Genomic DNA, 26729 nt, shown 5'->3' with positions numbered 1-26729 from the left:
CTTTCATTCCCTCCATCCCTGTCTTCCTTTCTTCCATCCCACCACCACTCTGCTGTGCCATCCCATTGCCCACAAAAAAAAAAAAACCAACACCACAGTGACCCCACCTCTTTCCAGGCCCATCCTTTATTTGCCATTATTCCACACCCCGGGTGCAGTGCAGGGTCCATCACCATCACTCACTTCTTCTTCAGGAGCTCTGTCATCTCTGGCACCGCCTGCAAACAAACACCAGTGCCATGGTGCTCTCCCTCTGACAGCCCCCCCCCCTCCGCCCCCAAACTCTCCAAGTGCAGCACCCAACCCCCACAATTACACTCCCCACCCTCCCACCCCTCATGCCCAGCACACCACTCCAGGGGCTGTGGGTCACCCCAGCTCACAGCACTCCCCACTTCTCTCCTGCTGAATAAAGCCTCTTAATTATTTAAGAGCGCTACATTTCCATTAGGTGGAAATAATGCATTCGTACAAAATTTATTAAGGAAATTGTCTACATGGTGTTTCTTCAGAATGTGACTTAGTCTCCGGCTTACGAAAAGGCCTGTGCTCACCACTGAGGCAGCGGGCATTAGTTCAGGAATGGCATTAAGTGCTGGCAGTTTCTGCCCATGCCTCTCCACAGAGCCACTACAGGCTCCCGCCAGTGACACAGGCAGATGCGCACGCAGGCAGCTCGCACATGTGAGCCATAGGCACTTACTTGGACATGGGCTAGCTCACGGTTCAGTTTTCCCAGAAAGAACTGCAAGTTCCTCATGGGCATCAGTAAGGCAGCAAGCCCAGGCAAAAATTAAGAACTCCTCCTGCCAACTCTGTACTTTCATACTTGATGAAGCTTAAAAATACATGTAAGCATCTACGTGCAGTTATTTCTCAAAATGGTTCATATTCAGGAAACTAGAATAGAGGCAGGCAACACACACGATACCTTCTACTGGCAGGGATTGAACTTTGAGCATGGAAGTAATGAAATCATAAAGCAAATTCTTTAACAAAACAACCAAAAGCAAACACCCTCACACAGACATCTTTAACACTTACTAGATAATATAATCTAAGCTAGCATTAGATCTCTCTGAAAGAAAGAGTTATCCCATACACCTCCAAGTTTAGCCTCACCTGAAATAAGTCTGCCACCAGTCCGTAGTCTGCCACTTGGAAAATTGGAGCTTCTGGATCCTTGTTAATAGCAACAATGGTCTGCAAGCAACAGTAAAGCACCATGAGAATATAAGTATTAACTTCTAGGGCTGGATTACAGTGACAGGCCTTATCCAGGAACCATGGGCTAAATTCTCTCCAAGCCCCTAGAAGCCAAAGATACAGATCACAGCATTTAACATTCCTCCTTTCCACCTCAAAAACAAACACCCCCCAACTCCCTTCCCTGCTCATATGGGGGCTATCCTTCCCTGTTGAAAAGAGTCTAGAAAAAAAATCACTACAAAGGATTATCTACAAGATCTGAGACATACCATTACAGAAATAACTCAGAGGTAGCATTTAAAACAAGTACAGTAAAGCCATGCCTAAAGGCCTCTGTACTTACTATGGGACATATCATTGAGTTTGTCACACAGTAGAAAAATGCACATTATCAAAATCCCAACACAACAGTCCAGAAAACATCTTTCTTGGTTTAAACTCTGCCATATAGGTAAATCATTCTGCAAATGTCAGTGACAGCTTCCAGCAAAATAAGTGTGGGTGTCCGCATCAAAATCTACAACAGGATGGGGAGCACTCCATAAAGGATGGGGGGGGGGGGGGGGGGGGCGGGGAATAGACAACAGCTCATAAAATGAGCATTACACCAAAGCAGGGGTCTAAACCACAGCACTCTGATACTGCCTTTCCACCTAAATGCTGCCAATGTAAACTCTGATTCAAGGCAACAAGACTCCTCAGGACAGCTCTATCCAACAGTTACTTGATACACTTACCTGCCATTCCCAGGTAGCCACAGTTTATGTGTCTGTTTTACTCCCTCCACTGAATGTACTTGTCCAACAAAATTAATGGCTTAGTAGCATACACCTAGTGGCAGTAACTCAAAGATAAGAGTTTGCAAATCCTGTATTTTTAGGCCCACAGAAATGTTTTTTCTTCACGGGTCATTTGTATCCTGTGACTCACTATAAAGGAGGACCACATCATATACGCAAGAAGGAAGTACCTACAGCAGAGCGCTGCTGCTGCCCTCTTGCCAGCTCCTAAGCAAAGACCTGCAAGTAGTCCAGTAATGCTTCCCCTGAAATATTTTTCCCAAAGTTTTATTGCTTTTATTTCAGTTATCCCATTTGCAAATGGAAGCCTCCACTGACAATTTTAATAAAGACTTCAACTATACTCTGAGGCCCTACCATGCTTTGCAGAACCATTCACAGGGGCATGAGGCCACAGGGGCTAACGCTGAGGGCTGGCTGAGGCCAGCAGCTGGTGATACCTTGGCAGCTGCCAGCTCTGTCCTTATCGCAAAAATAATTAACACCAGTTGCTTGCAAAACTGTCTTAAGCTTCAGTTTGGCAGCCTAGTCCTTCCTCTGTCACCGTCAGCTGAAGTAACTTCTTAGTAAGATCTGGTTCTCTACCTCATCGCTAAATCAGACTTTCCATCATAAGAAGCAAAACCATCACCTTGCTTGCAACAGAACTTTGCAAGTTAAACCTCTTAGAAGGAAGAAATACTGTAACTACCTCATGAGGGAATTAAAAATAAGGAAAGAAAGCAACAACGATTCTCCAGGTGTCCTCAAAAGCTGCATTTTCTACCTTGCTGTAAAAGGACAAATAAATTATACATTTCACTTGGTAGAAAGCATCTGACTACTTTGGACAACGTATCCTGAAGTGTACAAGTTCACAATGCCAGATAATTCACAGTGCTGAGGGAAGACGGGGAACACTCCAGAGAGTTCCCAAGGCTGCATAATTCTTTATGCTTGTAAAAATCAGATCTTTTCAGTAACTACACCACCTATATGCTTTGGCTAAAAGGAAAGGAGAGCACATTTCAAACACAAATAAGTAAAACTGCGTTTTACAATACATACATTTGTTTACACTAGAAAAACTACAATATATGGGAGAAATGAAACCATTAAGTATGCATCTCGTATCGACAAATTTCATCTGTCCTTATTTCCTATAAAAGAACATCTCAAAACACCAAACATGACACTGGAAAAGCCAAAAAAGCAGAGGTTTTGCTGTTACAGTACAGGACAATATTGCTGCTCAATATTTTTATATCAAAGGAAATTGTGGCACTTAAAAGTAATAGGTTCCCAGTATTGCTGGTAGTCTTAACTGAGATAAAGCAGGAGATAAATACAAACAGGGTCAGATCAAGTTTTAAGCAGCTTTAAATACACAGTTCTCAGTCAATGGCTGATACTAATCCCACCTGCCCATCTTCTTCCTCACGCAAAAGCACAGTTGGAGACTGAACGCCTTGAAACAAAGACAGTCTTAATACTGTGGCCCATCAGCTGCTAGCAGAGTCCAGAGGGAGCCAAGGACGACGGTGGCAGTACTGCATCAGTGCTGCTCTTGCAGACTCTCCCGCTGCCTGACTGTCCCTGTTGTCTCCCTGTTGCTGCACTGCGAGTAGAGGAGACTACAGCAACTCTGTTCCACTAAGACCAGTGAGAATACACTGCTACAGATACTATTATTCACGCTTCTCAATAGTAACCTTCATCCCTGCCCATCATTCATCCTTAATTTCTAATTTTGGTTGACTTTTCTCCACTATGTCGACTAATGCTAACACCATTAGAGCACTCGATTTTAGAAGACTGAGGCCCCAAAAAGGGTGCTGTATCCCCAATCCAGCTTACATGATTCCCCCCCTCTCCCCCCGAAATATTTAAATAACATATGCAAAAAGAACTAAATTGTAAGAAAGCACAGATCATCCTACCACACAGGCTGGCTTGTGAGGACAATTACCAGTCACATAAACTCCCTAGTCTGTCATTGGTTAAACACAAGGATCTGCCTGTAAAGTTTTGCAAACCTCTTCCTCGGTTTTATAAGCTATTCAAAGTGCTGGGTTTGGTTTCTGCCAGAAAGCCTAAGTTCATTCCCTGGAAATAGAAAAAAATATATATATCCTTCTTCTAAAATTACTTGCAGGGAAGCAGGACAACCTACAGGTTTTGATGTTTGGCATTGGATAGTACGATTCAGCAGGTAATTCTGCTCCTCTTTCCAAACACTGCACTGTGGACCACACTGACAATTCCAATTTTGGATTATTTGCTTTGGCAACTAATGAGTTAAACCTTTTAAAGTTTTACTGCCGTTTTATACTAGGTTTCCATTTGAATGGCTAAATGCAGGAATGTCAGAGACATCTTTTACTTTATGGATAGTAAGTTCATAATTCAAATTGCACATTGTTATGCATGAATTAATATGTCATACTCTGAAATAAACGCAAATGAACTATTGTATAGAATTCAGGCATCTGTGGTTTTGGGGCTTTTTTTGTTTGGTTTTTTTTTTTTTTAATTAGCAAAGTCAATTAGCTGCTCCTACTTACCACTTTGGGTGGTAGTGCAATTGTTTTTTTCTACTGTCTTAGATGTTTTGCCACAGTATCATTTTTGGCAAGGCTTAGAGGGCTAGCATGTTTTCAACAAGTAGACAAACCAGCAATTTTAACATTAAAAAAAATTGGAAAACTGGTTAAAGTACTGATGTAAAAGCAAGGAAGTCAACTCATTTCCTCCCTCAAAAATCTTTTCTAGCACATCCATCTTTATATACCTTGCTGTCCTTCATTCCAGCCAAGTGTTGAATTGCTCCAGATATTCCCACGGCAATATAAAGTTCCTAGAAAATAACAAAAATGAGACATTTTTGGTACCCACGGCACAGTTTCAGTAAGCTCTCACAAACCTTACTCAAAATCAATTACATGCAGTAGTTTTTACGTTACAGTAATTTTCAATATTGGTTCCCTTCCCCACTTGGGGATGCAATGGAACTGTAAAAGGAGAATCCTGAAGGAGCATCTGGAAAGACAGATGAGAAGGGGCAGGGGGAAGCTAGCTCTGCATCAGATGTAAGACACTGCTCAGCCAGAGGACAGGGCAATCAGTGTTACCCATGACCCTGGAGATTCCCAACGCACATATTAAGCAAGATAACCTACAAATGGATAATGCAGTTGCCTAAAGAGAAAACCTAAGCTTTTTTGTTTGAAGCTTCTAGGATCCTTTAAATAAGAAAGAATGCACAAAGCTGAAATTCAGGTGTTTAAACCTTTAAAAAGTCTCCTATATGGCAGGATAAAACATTTCAGATACTGAAGTGGGCTGGTGCACTATATGCTCATAGTGATAGTTTCTATTATATACCCCAACCTTCAACATTCATATGCCCTAAAGCTTTTCTTCCCCCATTCACTATCACCTCCTATGTAGGATGAGTAAAGTGCTTCCCAGGTAAGCACCAACATGCAGTAGATCTCTACACTTTGGGGCTCCCAATCTAGCATCTCCAAAGAGACTTACATTCAAAATAGATGAAAATTTATAGGCAAGTAGATATATATCGACAGTTTTAATTCACAGCAGAAAAGTACTTTTTTCCCTCAGGCTGAAAGTCATCCAGGCTATAATCTATCCAAAACCAAGTATATTTTCAGCTCCATGGCAGTTTTCCCACCACCGCAAGTCCAAGCAGCAGTCAAACCTGTACTGTTTAGCTACCTAATTTTACAGAAGAAAAAACAAAAGAAAGCACTTTTCACCAACTCATTCGATAAGAGGAAACTGTAACACACAAGACTAGTTAGGGGATTGTCTGACAAAACCAATTAAAAGGTGGTATTTATACATGCTTAGAAAGACACAACCTCAAATACTAACAGAATTTCCAAGGTTAGTCCATACTTAAGAACATACAAATCTAATTCAAGAAATTATTTTGGGGGCCAGGGAGGGTAAGAGGGTCAAAAAACCTTTTCCCTGTGTAACTGAAGATATGCATTACAGTTAAGTGGCTTTTAACATGACAGAACAAAGCACAGCTGTGGAGCAGGCACAGACCTACAGAAGAGGCTGGCAAATGAAGGTGTGCACAGACAGAGGCCACGCAGACTGCTTTTTCCATACAGGCCTGATAGTCATTATATCAATTAAAGAAAAAAAGATGATTGCTTTCTGATATTTCTACAGCTACAGATTTCACCTATTACATGGGGTTTTAAATAGGAATAAATAGAATTTATGAAGCTTTTCTACACTTTTCTACAAAAGCTATCTCCTGTAAAAATTGAAGGAGAGGGAAAACAGAGCAGGAACAAAGTATTTCCTATTAAAAAGGCTTGCTTTGAAAGTGAAACACAATGTAGTCTATGCGTTCCCACAAAAACACACAGCTGTTGAAGACACTCAGAAATTTCTTTGCCTCAACAGCTTTTACTGAGTAGATTACTATTGGAGGTCAATCCATTTTAACCACAGCTGCAATGTAATACAGTATGTCCGTATAAGAACTCATGGTAAAAATGCAATATTTTAATTATACCAAATAGAAGAACAGATGTTAAAGGAGAAATTATTCTAACATCATATAGTCTTTAATACAATCTCTTTTTACAAACGCATTACTGTAATGATTTTTTTTTTAGAGCAATTCATTAAGTGCCAGTCATCTAGACTACCAGATACTCTTATCAGTCTGTTTAACATTGTGAAGTTCAGTGTTTGGAAAGAATCCAGCTAACCAGGAGCCAGCTGCCTATGTATATATTCTATTAAAATATCTAGGAGACAAGGATGTTTCATTAAAAGGACATTTGTAAATCACCAGGCTTGTCTAAAAAGCCTTTATTATGCATCTAAGCCATGCCCTTCTAGGTTACATGCTTTTGGCTCTCTGGCTATGATAACTGGTCCATTCAGCAGGCTGTAACACTTACAGTAGATCACCTCAGCAATGTTTCCATACAAAGAACACATAGGACAGCATGTTTCTTATTAATAGTTCCATACTGTAAAATAGATTTGACTGCTTATATCTTAGTTGAAATCTATTCTACAATTTAGTAGGAGGGACACAAAGGACCCACAAGGTCTGAATGATAAAGATTCAGGACTGTTCAGTGCTCTCCAAGGGAAGGATTCAACTGGTCATCCAGAGAGATCATAGAAGACTCAGAAATTCAGATCTCTAAGTTATTTTCAGCATAATACCCTTGTTTTAATATTTTCCCTGAAATCATTAACTTCTGTCATGGCTTTTGCTGAGTCCTATCATTTCTACTGTGTTAGCGTTCAAAGTCCAAAGTCAGGACTGTAACCCCAAGCACTACAAAGTAAGTGAGGGAGGAAAACAGAAAGCAGCTCAGCACCACAGAGCAGCATTGCTTCCAATTGTGTTATGCGACATGCCTGCCATCGCAACAGAGAGCACATTAAGGTCTGGAAGGAGATCTAAGTTCTGCAGAGCTCATCTACGCAGGAGACCCACGCCAAGGCACAAAACGGCATAAATCAGAGTCTGGATCGCACCTCTCAGGTGCCAACAAGGATGGCTTTATGCCAACTTCAAGTTCCTGCTTTTTGGATCCCTGGAAGCTGCTGTCATGTAGCTGATCCACAGCCTACAATTACAGGCACTTATGTCAAAGTCCAGGACATGGAGTGGCATTTATCAACTCCCTGGTGCTTGTGCACAGGCAGGTTTTCACTGAAGGGCTGCTGCCAGCGCTGTGCCACATGAGAACAGCATACAAAACAGCACACAGGTTCTGTACCAAGGGGCTCACTGCACTGCCTGATACAAATGAAGTCCCAAAAGCAATTAAAGTTAAGGAAAGCGAAAGTTTTGGTGGTATAAGGGCATGGCATCAGATTAGACAATTGTCTTGCCTCACAGTAACTTAATTTCACACAGGAAATAATTACTGAACGTATGTCACAGCTGTGCCACAAATCTTTCTTTTTTTATGAAGTGAATAGCAGACATCAGCACAGGAGAAGGGACACCAGAGAAGAGAGCTGATGGTCAGAAAGAGCACAACGGAGGAAACAGGCAGCACAGGAAGTTGAATGGGCCGAATAGCCTAAGAGCATACAAAGAGGAGGGCAAGGAGGCACAGTCAGGAAGTACTTAAATTAAATATGTGCTATTGCACAAAGGGCTTGGTATGTCAGTAATGGGAACATGTGAAGGTGGGAGCATCAGCACATAACATACCCATTAGGCTTCTCACAAGGGGTACAGCAGCAGCCAAAGCTGATTTGGCCAGCAAACTGGCACAAAGGTCAAGAGTGTTTTAATTTGTCCTGCCACACAATATCCCACAAGACTCCAGTGGGAGCCAGGACCCTGACAGAAACCTCAAAGTTTATAAGCACAGATCTGCATCACAACAACCCTAAAAAGAAACAAAACTTCAAGTCCCAAATTTGTAAGGCAAGATTCCAAGTCATGAATCCAACTTCTCATTTGCTATTTAAAGTATTAATCTAGCCTTGTATTGTTTTTTCGACAAACATGACCATGGTATGTCTTATAGAGAGAGTCATTGTATGCTGATCATTAAAATGAAAAAATCCCCCTCAGCCATCCCCTAAACTCCTATTTCTGCTTTAAATGTACCCAACTTACATATTAGCATCTACAGCAAGTCCATGAGACTTCACATGCACAAATTTGCATAACTGGCTCCAGAATCCATATATCCAGTTACATGCTGTTTGCATAAACGTCACAAGAGTGCTATATGTAGATGATTATAATTACCAATATACCAATGCAGTTATTTTCCTGTGCATACTGACTCTTCCAATTATTTATAGACTAATTTGTGGCATATAATCTTACTTCATTTTCACTTATGAGAATATTTTAAAATGTCTTAGGCTGCCTTGGGGCAATTAAGATACATTTGCTTAAAGAGAACCACAAGAAGAGTTTTTAGTTGCAACTTACAGCAGCATTCAAAAAGTCACTGTAAGAGACTACTGTGCATCCACAGGTGCAACACAAGATGAGGTAGTTACTTTGCAAGCATGCCATCAGCTTCTATTGATTTTTATGCCAATTTTTGAATTACGCTGAAAACCTTCAGTGTACATCAATTTATCATCCTACCAGTGGCATGCTTTTAAACAGGCTAGTTTAATAAACCCCTTTGGCACGTCTACTCTTTTTAAAGGCAGCTCAGATATTTTATTTTATTTGCAAGAGTGAAAGGACAATGAAATTAGAAAGAAATCTTTGCAATGAAAATCACTTCATACAAGAGATTCTTTCCAATTACAAGCTATTAACCTAATAAAGTATTTTCTGGCTTGACACTAGTTCATATATATTACACTGTATATCAAACAATTACCCAGTATGTACTACTTCGATGCAGCTGACTATGTTCCATTCAAGAAGCACACATTACTAAACTATATCCCAACTACAGCTTCTTTTTCACTTTAAGAACCTTTGATCAGCCAAGCTATGTAATTACTCTTAAGCGTGGTTAGGGTGTCTGCTGGAGTGCAGGGCCATACAGCAATTTTTTTTCTCTCTAGGGAAAAGCACATCAATTGCTTTCAGCTAAATGCACTCACATATGAATATTTTAGTACAATTTAATGTTCCTGCACCAACCCCAGAGGAGCAGAGCATCAATTTGTGAACATAGTTTTCTTGGAGTTAAAAGCTACACTGGATAATGCAGGATGAAAGGGGTTGTCAATCCTTAGCTTTTTAGCAAGTCAGAGAAAGGTAGTCTGTAAATTCAGTCCCAGCTGCCTACAAACAGCTCTCTAAAGTTTCCCACTATAAAGCTACTTTTCAACAATAGTGAATTATCAGAGGAGATATTCCAAAAACAATTTCCCCAGCACGGTCAGTTTTCCCAACGCTGTTCCCATCTGCTAGCTACCTGCCTCAACGATCTATACAACGAAAAGTGCACCTGCTGGTCTGTTAATAAAACCCACAAATGTAATGTACAAATAACGCATTCCTACAAAGCAGCTAGCTGAAGGTAGGGGAAATTCAGTAACGTACCATGTGTTTGAATAGAGAAACTTTAGTATCTCAATATTCTCCTTCTTGTATTTGTAACAAATTAAGAAGCAATGAGGACCTTATCATTGATAAGCAAGGAGTAGAACATTTTTTTAAGTGAGTACAATCAAGATGACAGGAGTAACACTTCTCACCAAGCTAAGGGAATTAATTAGTTCATTCTGTTGTTAGTAATTTTAGGTAAGAGCCAAAGAACAAAAAGGAACAGTAATATTGGGATAAAATATACCTTGTTTCACTTTCGCTACACTTCCCCACAAGGGAATGAAGGGAAACAAAAACTTAACAGATAGATTACCCTGAGCAAGCAAATGATCCCTAAGAAAGCGATGGGAAGTAACATTGAAGAAGAGTTAGTATCCACTTACTATGCAATGAAACCATGAGTCACTCGTGCATTTTAGAGAAAACAAAACCCAGGCTAGGGGAAGTATTTGATTCCTTTGCCACTGAATACAAAGTAGTACGAAATACAGGAATAATGTAAATAATGTGATACTGTCTTTCTCCCTTCCTGCTACTCCCAAAGCAAGCAGATGACTACTAAGTGCTAAAAAGCCACTCACCGCAGTGAAAGGGACTGCCTAGTAAAATACTGGGGCATATACAAGCTCAGAAAGTGTCCCATCCTCTTGTAAATGAGGTGGAGCAACAGGAATTCCACTGCTCTGTAGAGGACCATTCTGCACCTTCATGTATCTGTCTGCCAGGAAATGCTGCCTTGCCATCCAGCTTTCCTTTTCCTGCTTCTAGTTTCATCCCACTCCTACATTTTCCATGTCATAAAACACCTTAAGTTGTTCCTGTTCTTCCACAGCTTTGGTGCCTTTCAACTGAACCAATATCTTACTCTTCAGCATGTCAATTGAAGCTGCACCTCTTTAACGTGCCTCTTTTTCCCTCATTATTACTGTCAATTCCTGACAGTTGTACATCTCTCTCCCTTTTGAAGTTCCTGCAATCCATTATATCCAGAGAGACCCTCTGGTATGAAACTAAAGCTTAAGCACTGAAGCTAAGCTGGTCAGCAAGTTTACTCCTGGTGATCATACCAGAACTACACTGAATTCCCATCTCCCTTCCCCAGCTGAGGTTTCTCAGCACATACAATGTCCAAATGCATCTGCCTTCTGTGCATTCATATCACGTTTCTAGCACAATCACCTAATCTCACGTCAATTATTACTACATCATGTACTTCCTAACTTCTGTGTTCCTGAGTTTTCCATCTCAGTTTCTTGTCACCTGTTAGTATTTTTGTGCCCAACATTGAAAGTAACAAGACAGCAGCAACTGAACACCTGGAAAAAAAGGAGTTCTGCCTGGCTGCACTTCCCCTGCTGAATGGACCCTCTCTACTATACCCTTCTCAAGAAGAAAACCTTGTAATAAAGTCTGAGATAGTGAAGGTGAGGCTTTTAACTCTGGTCTACCGATGGCTAACCCCCAGATGGACACCTTGAGACCTACAGTTGTAAAATACTGGTCTGGCCACGTCTTCCCTATTGCCAGCTAGGAAAACCTGTTAAGAAAGCTAATGCGGTTATAGAACTGGACCCTGAAAAAACACAGACTTCAATAGAGGAAAAATAAAATAAACTTAAAAAGAGTGAAGTGAACACAAACTCTGAAGAGACTAAACTAGAAGGATGCCTTTCAGGCAGCAGCAGTTCCTTCACTAGGTCAGAGGATAAAATAAAACAGCCCAAAATGACACACACTTTCTGGAAAAAAAAAAACCAAAAAAACCGAAAAAAAACCCCACCCCCCCCCCCAAAAAACCCCCCAAAACCCCCCAAAAACCCCCCAAAACAAAACAACTCACAGTGCCACTGAGGTTTTGTTTGTTTTCTGAGGGGAAGAAGTTGAGAGCGAGATAATCCCAGTAACAACCCCACCTTCCTTAAAAAGCTAAAGGGAGAATATAATTAGGACACAAGGGAAAACTTGGAAGACCATGAGAATAATTTGGGTGTCCAAACATAGGTGCCTAGTAGCATTGTAGACAGTGTAAGATTTCCCACCTGAATCATAGATGCTGCTCCAGAAGGAAGTCTCCAGGTCCCACACAGTAACTACCAGCCCTGTGAATGTACTTCTTATACCCCAGATGGCTAAAATGACATTAGACACCTATCTGTAGGCATTCAATCATCCCCTATATGCCCCTTCCTCACAAATCTGTACTGCAAAGTTCACAGTTCAGAAACTAACAAGCTACTTAAGACTTAGAGTAGTTGCTTTTCTTTTCTCACAAGTCAGATTTTTTTTGTTTAAATATTAGACAAATTATGCAAATTCATGAGAAAGATTAACATACTTCTTTGTATGTTAGAAATGTTGCTAATTATACCTAGGGTAAGGAAAGCTAATAAATGAAGCATTCATGTTCTATGTACAAAAGTTTTAAATAACTGAAAAACATTATTTACCTTCTTTTGTCTCATCCCCCCTTTTGCTCTTCTTTTTTTTTTTTTTTTTTTGGTAAACAAAATAGAAAGAACTGGGAAGATTTTTACCGTGAAAACTAATGCACCTGACTATTTGAAACTTCTTATCTAAAAATAGCTGTTACTCTGGGGTGGTGGTGGGAGGCTTGATCAGTGCAGGGAATTTTGTATTTTCTAACTGGATATACTTAACTAATGCTTAACAGTAGGCACTCATGGGAAGAATATTTTTATCCAAAACCAACTAATCTGAACATTCTTATACGGGCTTTTTTCTTAAACAGAAACTATATACAGTGCCTAATCTGAGAACTGAATTTCATTTTTCTGCAGAACACCTGCATATAAGAAATAGGGGAAAACTGGCTTCTAATTTAAAAAAATACACTCCTAAAATGGTTGTCACTGATTAAAGACACTGAAGATACTAAATTACTTTTTTAATTAGGAAGGTAACATTTTATATTTTAATATATCCACTTATGCCTGAAAATTTCCTTCCTTCCATCTCATCAAGTAATATAAATCAGCCTTCTCTTTTATAAGACACAATGTCCAAACAGGAGCTGCAATCACCTGAAATCAACAGGTAAAAAAAGCTACTAACAGAAACAAAAATAATACACCAAACATTTTAACAACTGGAATAAAATTAGACAAAAGAAAAATTACCAGAGATCCAGTCAAAAAACAACAAAATGCATAAATTCCAACATGAACAAAAGCTCAAAGTTTAGAGATCCAAGGCTATTTTGGAAGTGTAGATGTACTGTTTAGAACTAATTCTCAAACAGAAAGAAGGTGAAATTTGTACTCCTTAATTAAGTGCATTCTTTCATGACTTAAACAAAATGAACTACAATTGTTTCTTGACTGGCAGTTTGTTCATGTATTAATACACCAGCATTTCAGGAAAGCTGCTGTGGCTGTGAGGTTCTCATGCCCTCTGATGCACTGTCTGGGCTGCACTCTTAAAAATCGAAGCCAGTCACGGAATTACTGAAGGACCAATGACCAAAATTACCCTTCCTTCACCAAATCCACAATCAAAGGCACAAGGGAAGAAAGAAGCAGATCTTTTAGATTATCACCTTCTTACCCAATGATAAGCACAGAAACACTCCCCAGCAGTCATACACAAAAAGCAGCAGCAGAAGCACCTCCTCTCTTCCTGAGCTTGTAACTAACTCATCTCCCTCTCTAGTCCCCAAAATGACCTAATTCCAGAGTCCTTTAAAAACAATGCATTCCAATCCTCCGCTGAGACTGGGCAAGCAACTATGAATAGAAGAGTAAGAGTATATGCTAAGATACTTTCCCATCAGAAACTAACAGATGCACAGGAGAGAGCAAGTATGTCTCCAACTCCAACAGTTTCTTGTATCCACGATTCTTCCCCTGCTTAAAACCCACATGCCCAGGAAGGCAGGCACCACATCAACTGGAGTTCAAAACTAAACACAAAACTCAGGTCTCAGCTAATGTAACTAACCAATGTACAAAGCTGCTTTGCAATTTTCCAGATAAAATGTCATGAGCTCTCCCTGAACTAGTGATATCAAGCATACCTCATAGGAAGAGAAAGCAGTCATCTTCTAGAGGATTGTTAAAATAGCCAGTATAACCTTGATCTGATCAAGAAAGTTCAGTTCTACTCCTTAAGTGAACTTTATCTTCCATTGCACAGAATAATTTTCCAGCTAAAGTACCAAGAAGACGGCAAAGTAGAATTAGGAATGTCAAGTTAAGAATTTGCAGCTTTAAACTGCCTCAGATTCAGGATACCTATCCAGCACATTGAAAAATTAATTCCTCTAGTCAGCAATTCTGAGGGCTTAGTATCAGTTCAACTTGCACTTTCACTAGAATCAATATAAAATATTTTCTATACTTCTAAGCCACTGTATGCTGTCCTTGCATGTATTTTAAGGTCCAGAAGAAATATTTGAACAATTTGAAAGAAGGGGCATATTTTCAGTACTCTGCATAACTCACTACTTAATAAGTATTTGTTAAGAAGGGAGATGAGAGAGAAATCCACCAACCTGCTGACAAAAAGATGTAACACCATGCAATTGTGCCAGTTAGGATTGTTTATTGACACCATAGTTGAACATTCATTAGTCAGTCCTGACTGACTAATGGCTATTTTAAACAATCCTCTAGAAGATGACAATGGTGACATTGATGTGATCATATGATGTGGCTGTATGTTCTTATGACTTTCATATGTTGCTATGAGCCATCTGTGGCAAGTTATAGCACTATAACTTCGTCAAAAACTACCCTTTTTTGTTTCAACATAATTGTTTATATGCCCTTGACTCTGGAAAGAATGTTCATTGTTGAGCCTCAAGACACACAAACCAGAGCTGAGCTGTCTTCAAATTAGCATTCTCCACATCATCAATGGATATCTGGGTAGTGAAGAACTAAGAATGGTCAGTCTCATCTCACACCCTTTTGATGTACGCAGTTAAATGACATTCAGCTTACTCCCTGGTTTTCAAAGGTTTGGGTACACAACAACCAGCTAAAGATTGCCTCCTTATGACAACAAACTCTGCCTTCTTTGGAACCTGCAATTTCCACGTATGTTGCAGCTGTACTTTCTGAATTAGTGTTGATTAGCTTGCTGCAATACGGTGGACCTTATACCTACTGCATAAATCAAAAGAAAGTGCATTATATTTAAATACAAATGTTCCCTTAGCAAACAGGAAGTATTATGCTGGGGGCTATAGCTGTCCTGCACTACGGCCAAAAAAATAACAATTGCAAACTATGCACAAAAGAAAGACATCACCAGAAAGAAGTTAGGTTGCATTTATAATCTGTAAAGCCTCACAATTTCCTTGCATAGCAGAGGTTACTATCACTGCTATCAAGATTTTGGAAGGACACAATATGCAACCAGATGGACCTTAAGTCTTACCAATAGGTCTGTTTCTCAGAAGCTGTTTTTTGTATCAGTTGGTTATCATACAGATTTACAGGTTAAACATTAGTGTGCCTAGAAATAGCTCCACTTAGCCCTACAGGGCTATCATCAGGCAGCCTCTGATGAGGCCTTAAAAAAAAAAAAAAAAAGCAGCAAATATCCCTATCCACGTTTCAAGACAGAAGAACTCAGAAGCACAAAGTACCTTGTTCAAGAAAACCCACCAGGTAGAACTGACAACAGACTCCAGGAATCACAAGCCCCCTGTCTTTGATACCTTCAAGTACTGCTCTATCCTGCTCTATACTGCAAAAATAATGGCCATGGTTTGAGGTTCATGAATTTGTAACTCTTAATGGTACAAAGGCAAAACATTTCAGATCCTATCAAAGCTTTGGACATGTACAGCTTTTTAGTATTATTTAAATTATTGTGATTTGGTAAATGCAAGAGTTGAAATATGACAAGTTTCTCTACTAAGTTCTAGGTCACTCTCCCCTCTGGTCTCATCAAACCCTTAACAAGTATAAAGTTGCTCTTTGGTGCTTTCTGTTGCCATACACACTCAAAGAACTGCTTACTGAAAGGCTAAATGTTTACTTGATTATATAGCTCAAAGTGTACATCTGCCAGATTGCCATACCTGGCCACGTTCTTAGTCACAATTCCCTACTCATGTTGACAATCATCATGTGCTAGCGCACATTCTAGCCCACGCTGAGACAAGCTACATTTGTACCTTCTTATTTACGAATGCTCCAGTGCGCTTTATCTGTCTACCACTTTCCCCAAATTTCCCGAGGTCATAAGGAACAACAAAGGTAGTCTCAGACTTCTACATGACAGGAAGACACCCTCCCCCCCCCCAATCCAAAACGACACAGGGATAGAAATCAGTCCCCTGTGATACCAGGATGCATAGCAGAAAAGATATGCAGCAGGTTATTTCCCAACATTAAGCCACTCATTAGAGTATGCCCTTCCTGGTATTTCACTCTACAGCAGCCAACCTGTAGATTATTTATCACTTAAGTTTCTTGCACTTTCATCTCTTACAAAAATTTTGCTTAGAACATAATGCAATAATCCAGTTATGGTTACCAAAACTTTAAAAAAAAAATTATTACCTGTTAAAAAAAAAAGCCAAAAACCAAAAAACACACTTCCCAGAGATCAAGCCACATATCAATATAATTTCGAGTTTATGTTGGCAATGACATCTTTTAGCATATCAATGATGGCTGTTAGAAAACTAAAAAAGGTTCAGCACAGGCAACCATGAAAAAATCCAGCATGCAAAACCTCTGACAAAACTATGTGCAGAACACTTCCAATTGACCCAAAGTCGAGATTTACATCACAGCTTGCTGCTGTAGTTTTGCAAACACATGGTCAAGTGACAATATCACAATGGGCACACTAAGCTTTTCCTGTTAGGCTCAGTATTAAGACTTAGCTCATTTCTAAGCACTTGCTTTGAAGGAAAATGCATGCTAGAAAACATCACAGCTCTTTTATGAAAGATATTTCCATACTTACTGGTGCTACTATTTTGCCCGTCTGTCCAACTTGCATGTCATTAGGAACAAAGCCAGCATCAACAGCTGCACGGGAAGCTCCAACTAGTTGAAAGAAAATATTTCCAGTGTTTTCTTTTAAAATATTAGTGAGCCAAATTTCTATCACCATAAAAGCACATGTATTTCACTGAAGAGTCCCACACTCTAAGGGCACATATTTAGAAACTTCCCTCTTAAAAGCTGTTATAGTAATCCCTCTCTATACCACTGGCTGAAACTTCCAAATACTAAGTGCTAATGCACTTCATAAGCAACAGGAAATCCTTACTCCCAGTACCAAAGGGCCATATATTTGAAACCAAGGATTTTGGTCTGGCATATTTCCATTATTTTCTCTTGTTGCTTTGTCAAAAGAGGATTTTCCCATAAATGCCTTCCCATAATGATCCTCCCAAGTTTAAACAGAACACATGTGCCATCTTATATCGCTGTGGAGCTAAAAACTCAGGCATACGGAAGAAAAATATCAAAGTAAACTTGACAATGCCACATGGACATTTAGTTAGCGAAGCCACCAATTTAAAAACAAAGCCGTTCATGTAGAACTATAAATTTATTATTACATGTGAAATCTAAAACTAATGTAGTTAAAATATTAATGCAAACAGTTCGTCCTCCTCTCCCAACCTTTTCTTAAAATATTTTACTGAAACGCTGTACACAGTCAGTTTTCTCCTTTTAATACAAAGCATAGCAAAAAGACAGAGCCACTCAAACTACAAGAAGTGTGAAAGGGATTCTGTAAAGGAGTAGTATATAAGGATGAATGAAGAAAATATCAGCACGTCAAAGTGAGCTAAGACCATTTCTTAATTTATACAACTTCACTTTTTGTTTGTGAGCTTGTGATCTGGATATTTGAGGAGGACAGAGAATATTACAGTTTAGTATTTTGCTTCAGACACAGGCATTCAAATACACAGTTGACCACAAGGACAAGACAAAACTGTATCTACGACTAAACTAACAGGATTTTAAGAATTTATTTGAGAGAGAGATGAAAATTAAAAACAATGTTCATCTTAAGTCTTTTATGTAACCTTTTAAAAATATAATAACCAGGGTTAAAAAAAAAGGAAGAAAATAAGTTTACCTGCAGCATGCAATTGATCCGCAAGATCATATAACAACTTAAAATTCTCACCGCTCTTCAAGCCTCTCCCTTAAAAGAACAAAAAAAGATAAAGAAAGAACATAATATGCTTTAAGATTTTTTTTTTTATTGCCTACATAAACTTTCTGTATGAGTATTTGAGTTTGCAAAGGCACAAATATGTGCTTGCATAGGGTATTTTTGGATATATTACTAAATAGTATTTAATATTTGGAGATTTAGCTTTTGTCTTGGTGATTAATATTATTATTTCATATGTATAAACCAACACCACTCTGTCTAGTTTACTTCCTGCACACAGCATCATCAAGATCATTCTCCTAAATCAGGGAAACAGGATTTTTTTACTAATTTGTGCTCCCTCTGCTGGCTTCAGGTACAAAACTCTGTAGTGGGATAACTACAGAATAATTTTTTAGCTGTAGGCATACAGGAAGAGTCACAGTCCATCACTTTATACCTGAAGAGCAGAATACAAACATAATGATTTTTAGAACCATTAAAGCCATTACATAATAATGTTTGGACTGCCTGTAACGATTAGCAATAATTTTAAACATGACAGATTTGGACCTAAAAGCACATCATATCGCTATAATTTTAAAGGGGCTCACCAAATACAACAATGTTCTTAAAAAGCCTACTAGCATATGTTAAAACATGTTTTGCCTCTTCACGAAAAATACATGTTGGGTGCATTCCCACTGGCCTGCTATGCTGTATTTCAGAACTACATCATAATTTTTTTTTTTTTTTTTAGTGTATCACATTATAGTGTTCTGCTACAGGTATTATTTAATCAGGATGTACCATTACTTAATTGCACATAACACAGTTTTAATATTATTGACTTACCACCCGATACAACCACTTTTGCACTAGTAAGCTCTGGTCGATCGCTTTTTGTCAACTTCTGCTCAATCCATTCAGAGATACCAACAGGCGGCGGAGGGGTTACTGCATTCATCAGATGAAGAAAAACATTCACAAGAAAAAGGATAAAGCGTGTATTTTCAACTGTTTAAATTTGAGCTTAAACTTAATGCAAAAGTTAGTTCTATAACCAATTCTACCACGAGCTTTTAACTACTATCAGTAATTGCTCTGTGGCTGAGTTACAAGCCTCTTTCATTAGTTGTGTTTAAGTAACCTATAGTACAAGCTGCACTAAAATGAAGGTCTATTGTATAAAGTAATACTATGCTGTGTTGATATCAATGTAAGTGTGGCTCTTAAGACAGGCAAACAAGCCAATTAAGTAGCGCAATGACAGTGCAATATGCTAATCTTAAGTATCAAGTAGCATTTGTTTCCTAACATCCCCAGACATTAGGAAATACAGGATGGTTCAGGGGCAGGTACTAAGCCACCCAGAAAAGTATGAGAACTGGGACACACACGCAGCACGTTACTAATGATTGCCTCTGCTGGATTTACAGCACAGTCATGAAAAGGCCCACAGCAAAAAACCACAGAGGCGATGAAACGCTGGAACATGTTGCCCAGAGTGGTTGTGAAGTCTCCATCTGTGAAGATACTCAACGCCTGATTGGACACAAACCTGGGCAACCCGCTCCAGTGGGCTGGACTACATCATCTCAAGAGGTCCCTTCCAACCTCAACTATTTTGTGATTCTGTGACTGGATTTCTCTATTATCAAAGCTACACTGGCTTCATTAAAATAATAGTTTAACTGATTTAGTTAAAACTGATCTAAAACTACAAGTGGGTGTTCTCAAATCAATCTAAACTGCTACTAATTTAGCTAGACACTGTAATGACCTATCTCAATTAAAATACAACTGATGAAACCAAAACTGTGGATAGCCAGCCACTTTTATTTTTGCTCAATCTTGCTTTGAAAACCCATCTGGCTATTTGAACAGCTGTAACTTTAAATACGGAAATGTTTCAAGACTGTGGTGGCAGAGGTTTAAGCAGTAAGTGAAATAGGCACAGATTTCAGCACAGGTAATCTCCATTTCTGGTCAAAGAAAAAGTAGCAAGTGAGCATATAATCCATATCTTCCCTTCCCATCACTAAAAAATGCAAGTTCCCACGTTACAAGCATAAAGCTCAGATTATGAAAACCAGTTTGCTTTGACAAACACTTCTGCAAAACATCACCGTGCAGTGAGCAAAACTAACTCTACTACATGAAATACCGGAACAAACACTCACACTTTTCTAAACTGGCACTACCACCACTTGTTGGTGCAGCCTCAAAAGAAGTTCCTCGTACAGTAAATACTTTAATCGCTTCATCACATTGCACAGTGCAAAGAATATTTCCTAAAAAAAATGGTCACATTACATTTTAAAGAAGATAATATCAGACATACTATGCTTTTTAAAAAAACAAATAAAATTAATATCAGAAACACATTAGCAGTTCTACCAGAATAGGCAACATTCAGAAAGTTACTTCCCAAAAACTGCAGTTTTAGATGATGACTAAAGCTTGAAACCTAGGCACTTAAGAAATGTAGATTACAAATATTTTAATTTACTTTTTAGCTCCAGGTTTCTGAAGTATGATAACAAATCCTCTATTTTTAAAGGATACAGAGCATTCAAATAATTTCTTATGAATAAGCTCTTAAATTTCAGAAGGAGGAAAAAAACCCCCAACTTTGAAAGTTTCATTCTTAAAGAGTGTCTATAATTCAAAGTAGATCTTTTATCCGGTTGCATGAATTCATCAGAAGACAACGAGGCCTGCCCCAAGTATCTGTGGGATTGTATTTCTCTCAGTAATATATTATATAAGGTATTTACTCGACACTGGAGGCTGCAGGGAACACTAAAAGAGAAGAATGCTGTAATACCAGCTATTCATAAACAAAGTCATCTTGAAACTGTGAATTACTGGGAAGCAACTTAAAAGTGCAACACAAAACCACGTTCTGGTAATCTAACTTGAAATGTAATACCATGTTGGTACACATGGTACAATCTTGTACAGTAAAATTAAGAAACACAAACTAATGAGCTCATATCTAAATTAAAATGCAGTGTCAGACAAGCATTAGAGAAACAAGACTGAAAAAAGAATTGCAAATTAAGATAATTAAATATTTATTTATAATTAGTTCAATGTCTTCATAATTAGGAAAAATAACCCTGTGGTATCTTAAATCAGAACTAATGCTAGTCATATTAAATAAAGCTGGACAATTAACTTAATGTCTTACGTTTTACTAAATCTGATCAGAAGAACATTAACAAAGAAATGCAGTATGTATAAAGGAGATTACCAAATTCTATTTGTTAAAGTGATAGACCTGGTTTCTAACTGCTAGTACCAAAGTTGTTGGGATTACTTGCTTTCTCATACATGGAGCATCACGTCCATCCCCAGGTTTCATTTTTATGAACCACAGCAATTCAGATTGTAAAGTGAAAATGCCTATCATATTCCAAGGTTCTAACAACAGGATTACATAAAAAAGTTATCAGTATTGGGTTCTTTATTGCACAAATACCACATACCTTTTGTGATTACCCACCTGCATAGATAGTTCTCACAAAAGTGTCTGGTGACTGAATTTCAATAATGTCAGAAACAGGGGCAACATCAAGTTTGCCAGCCACTCTGGGAATAAGATTCTAGCAGTTAAAGATGAAAAGTTAGCACAGTAAATGCTAAGTAAAATGCACACGGTCAGTAAAAGAATGCCTGCTGTCCTGATTTTAACTTCATATAATGCTGTGCGTAGGTAAAAAGGCACATACAACTGTAAGGTTTTTGTAGGGCTACTCATGTAGCTTTAGCAGCCAAATAAAATCCCATTACTGTAATAACATTAGACATTTTATGAGACTTACCCTAAGTAAACCCTGAATTCAGTATCTGTGAGAGACTGAAAGAGTTAATGTCTCAAACATTGCGGCGGGGTAAGTTCTGCTTAAAGACAAACCCTGCAGAGCAAGGAACCCAGGTGAAAAGCCCATCAGCTCAGACATCAGCAACAGGAGGGGGAGGGCATGCTGGAGGGTGCGCAGGTCCCTATTCTGATAAACTGTTGGGATACAAAGATCAAACAATGGCCGCATCTGCAGGAAAGAAGTTACTCCACAAACAACCCCCAAGCCCAAAGGCTCACAAACTGCTTACTAGCCTGACACATTGGGTGCCCGCCCGAGAGAGGGGCAAGGATGATAAAAGGACACAAACTGAAGGCCCAGGTGCACAAGCCCACCGGGACTGGACCCCTCGGCTAACTGGACCAACGCTGGACGCAGGACCAGTGAAATCTTTCTCTCTTCCTTTTTCTCTCTCGGTCTTCTTCTCTCTTTCCTTTTCCACAATCCCTACACCTCATCCGTTTCAAGATATAAACCGTTGACCAAGTCTGAGACTAAGAGTGGATCCAGCCACCCCTAGACCCTTCTCTGAGAAGGAGTCTGGAAAGCAAGGAGGTCTGCTCTGAACGTCCTGACTCAACGGGAGGGATCTCCCTGCCCCCTGAATTGATGTATATGGTTAGCCTGGGTTACACCGTTTACAGAAGCAGTCTTATGCCAGTTCCTGTTGTGAGAAACCCCGCCACCTACTACCACGCCTCGCCAGTTCAGTTTGCTTCTGTCATGAATAAAGTCTTTAACTGATCGTTTGGCATCATTTCACCTTAATTTAGCCCGAGGGAATTTCGAATTAAACATGACTCCCTGGTATGTCCAGTCTAGGTCGTGACAATATATTAAATTAGGAGGCTTATTTGCTTCAACAGTTTAAAACTCAATATAGATGCAATTTACTCAGGAAATTGACAATTATGGATTGCTGAGCTCTTAGCACTTCAAGGAAAACAAAAGCACTTTTGGAAGCTAGATACCAGAGACAATAGGAACACCTCTCGCACCTTCTCCTCAAAAACAAAAAAATTATTATTTTAAAAATTAATATTAAAATATATATTCTCCTGCTCTGAAATTGACTCTAGAAAATAACTTAGCACCCTTAGGAATGGGAAGGAGGCTAAAAAGAGCAACATAAATCATGAAGAAATTAATGATAGCAAGAGCTTTGCTTGTTTTTTGTCCCCCTCCTAAGCTGGTAGAACACAAAGGGCCCAGTTCGTAAATCTTTACTCACATTAAGCGCTCAAAAATGGAAGTGTAAGCTTTAAAGCAAAAGCTATTAACCTTTACTAAGACACTGCAGATAAAAAAAAAAAAAAGAGAAAAATAAAATAAATAAACCCTAAGACTTAAGGTATGTAAAGATTTCTCCTAGCAAAATTACAAGTATACAGATTGATATTGATTGGAAGTAAAAGTAGTCAGATGGAAGGCTGATGTCATTATTCATCCCACATCAGCAAGATTTCTGAAGTATCCTTTTTCTCTCATTTAGCTGCACCACAATGTTGACCAGATTGTTAGTACTGAGGCTCTCCGCATACTTAAACACACACTCCTTAAAAAACAAGTTTTGAAAAATTGTATTTTCATTAAAAAACATCTTGGCTAGAACTTGGGTCTGTGTTATTTATATATATTCAGACATTTCAATTTACAGTACTTACATCATAGATGCCATTTCCCCCCTCCAAAAAAATTTGCTTCCAACAGGTCTGCACACTTTCAACATGCAAATCATACATTTTTCATCTCAATTTACTGTACTTTTCCTTACAATTTTTGTAATACTTTCAGATCACTTAATCTATTTTGTGTTATTGTACATTTTGCCTTGTGTACGTAGAACTAGCTGGTTACCACTAAATATTTCTTCTACACTGTTCCTTTGTCCAAGTCAGCCCATAATAAAACTCAGACATGAATCGGTGTTTCTAACTAATGACCTCTTAAGCAAACTACTGTAACATTTTTTTGAAAACTCAAAACTGTCCATGGCTGACCTCTCTCAGGCATCTGATTCATGTTTTTACATACAACAGTGTCTCTGTCTCTTTTCTACAAGAAATTTTGATGCACTTCGATCTACTTACCTTCCCAAAGGCAGATGCTCCAGCGCAAATGTGGGTGTAATTGAATTTTTTATGAGTTTCCAAAATCAAGGGAGTCAACTCCTCTGAGGATAAAAAAATATTGCCCCAAATTTACAACTATCTTATTTTCAATCACAAATATAAATACCATTTCTTTTGTCAATAGGTAAGAACAACTCTCACCTGCTAGAAATCCCTTGTATACATCATGCTGAGCCACTAGAACTTTTGCAACACCCTGCACTTTGCTGAGTTCTTGTGCTACCTATGATTACAAATAAATTATTATTAGTTTGTATGGTAACAGGCACCACAAACAAATAACAAGAGAGAGTCTCTGCTGCAAACAGCTTACAACCTATACATTAGTTACAACTGGAACACAAAAGTATGTGAATTTCAAAATCGGAACAAACCTGATGGAACAAAATGCAGATCTTCTGACTCACAGCCTAGTGCCTTATAGGATAATGAGAACTGATTTTGTGAATAAAAAACTACAAATCAAACCAAACATAAGAAAGCTTGCCTCCTGCATGCAGGATTACGCAACGATCTTATGATGTATTACAACAGCGGGTAACAATCATGCTTGAGGATTACTGCTCAGTATTCTGATACAATCACCAAGAAACCCACCCTACTTCTTCTAAAGGAGCAGTCCTTTGTCTGCAGCTGACTTTTGCCTACTGGTGTGATGTGTATTTTAAATTCTGTATTTATGCATTTTTTCCTTTAAATTTGCAGAAGTAAAGTTTAAATGATAAAAGGGTTGTTGCAGATCAGAGAGAAGAGGACTGACAGCAGTGTCTGGAGACCACATGCATCGTCCCAGAACAAGCATAGTTTTACTGAGTTTGCCAAGTATCGGTTAACCCTCAAAAATTAACAAGAGGAAATAAAAAAAAAAAGCTCTTTTGTCCTATCAATACAGATTCTTACAAAGAAACTTAAAAACTCCAAACCTTCATTTTTTATAAAGTACTTTTTCCCAGCATGACATAAATTGCCAAATAGACACCATATACTCAGTATTAAAAAAAACAGACAAACAAACCATTTCCAATCATTTTTCTACTATGCAAGTGCCAAAGAATAATGAAACTCACAGACAGACAGACGAGGCAAATTCTCCCCCCTCCCTTTTCTTGATCCGGATAAATACTTGCTTCCAGGTCTCCACCCTGAACACCTGGGGCTCAGTTTAGAATAGCCACAGAGGTTTCTCCACCTATTTGTGAATTAGCTGAAGTATGCCTCATGCATGAGATACTACGTATTGCTTTCAGAATAACAATTCATAAACAATAGCCTAGTATGAAAAATATTAGGCATAATTATTTCTACTTTTACTGTTCACACAAGAGTACATCATGGTGGAATAGAAGTGTCACTAATATACTAACTATATTGTCTCTAGATTTTGCACATAAAACTTAGACTAACAATACAACAGCTAACATACAAGAAACTTTTTTTAGACGTGAGCTATACGATAAAGTCAAGAAGCACCAATTTCAGAATTTTAGGTTGCAAGCACACTGTCACTATGCTACTAGTAGTTGACTAGTAAAAGCAAGATGCTCAGAAGCCCTATTTGTTACCATACTGTTTCATTTCTGCTGGTTTCCATTTGGACAAGTGCAAGCTTCTTTGCAAGTTTTTAGCACTGCAATATTTGTCTTTCAAACTTTACAGGGAAATATTGTTTTAAAAGTTAATTGTCCTTTAGTCCTATAAAAAATTGCTTGCTTAAGCTTATAACAACCGATACTGATATTCTCCCTTGTGAAATGAGATTTATACCCATATCTTCACTTCAGAAGAGAAGCAGTTCAAGTCCAGGACATTTCCGGCAGATTAGCAATTCCTGACACAGTTCCTCTTTGCTACAGATTATTTTTCAGGCTAACCGAGACACTACCAAGTACTGTTTCACTGCATTCATTAGTTCATTCATATGAAAATAGCATTTCCTACCTTGTCACAGCTGGTACCAGCTACTAAACAAGAAACTTCACCTCCAAGACGTTTTGCTGCAGTGATAGTATTTAGTGTAATGGGTGTAAAAGTCTCATTGTTGTGTTCTGCTATGACTAATGTACTCTGAAACCTCCGGAGCAGCAATGCCTTTAAAGAGAGACAGAGAGACAGAGAGAGGAGTTTGATACTTAGCATTTCAGTAAAAAACTGTTCCTAAGAGCATCCAATGCTTTACAGAAACTTATCAATTATACAAACTGTAAAATACCGCTGTCAAACAATAGGCTAAATCTAGGTAATTTTTATTAAGTAGGCAGAACACATAAGGTGTTAAAAAAAAAGGTATAAACTTGCTTGACTAGTTTAAACTAAAACCTCCACAGGAAAATACAGGAACAATATTAAGAAAAACATTTTAATACCTTACATTCAAGCTCCGTTGGTCAACTTAAAGTACCTTAAAGAGTGAAGATTAGACCAGCAAGACTAAGACACAAGGAAATCAAGGCTAGCAAATAAATATTTAGTTCTTGGTTTTTTGGGGTTGTTGGTTTGGGTTTTTTTTTTACTATAGGTTTTAGCCAAAATCTAGCTACAGAACACACTTTTTTAATTAGTTATGTATAAAGGCAAAATTGTATGC

At 38.5% G+C, this 26729-nt stretch overlaps 1 protein-coding gene across 3 annotated transcripts in view; it reads right to left on the bottom strand.

Annotated features, from left to right (window-relative positions):
* Positions 1–108: 108 nt before the first annotated feature.
* The window catches only part of ETFA (electron transfer flavoprotein subunit alpha), a 43712-nt gene continuing 17091 nt past the window's right edge, over positions 109–26729 (bottom strand). For all 3 annotated transcript variants that reach the window (XM_069797902.1, XM_069797900.1, XM_069797901.1), the window contains exons 2-12: positions 26084–26233; positions 24287–24368; positions 24104–24186; positions 21656–21755; positions 20328–20438; positions 19000–19101; positions 18124–18192; positions 16990–17072; positions 4780–4845; positions 1123–1203; positions 109–218 (exon numbers count right to left, since the gene is read on the bottom strand). In XM_069797902.1, the coding sequence (XP_069654003.1) occupies positions 180–218; positions 1123–1203; positions 4780–4845; positions 16990–17072; positions 18124–18192; positions 19000–19101; positions 20328–20438; positions 21656–21755; positions 24104–24186; positions 24287–24368; positions 26084–26233 (966 nt within the window). In that variant the 3' untranslated portion in view covers positions 109–179. The remainder of the gene's footprint in view (positions 219–1122; positions 1204–4779; positions 4846–16989; positions 17073–18123; positions 18193–18999; positions 19102–20327; positions 20439–21655; positions 21756–24103; positions 24187–24286; positions 24369–26083; positions 26234–26729) is intronic.

This window comes from Haliaeetus albicilla, chromosome 12 (assembly GCF_947461875.1).
Source record: "Haliaeetus albicilla chromosome 12, bHalAlb1.1, whole genome shotgun sequence".
NCBI classification, from domain to species: Eukaryota; Metazoa; Chordata; class Aves; order Accipitriformes; family Accipitridae; genus Haliaeetus; species Haliaeetus albicilla.
The sequence above is the reverse complement of the archived record's forward strand: the minus strand, read 5'-3'. Positions and strand labels throughout refer to the sequence as shown.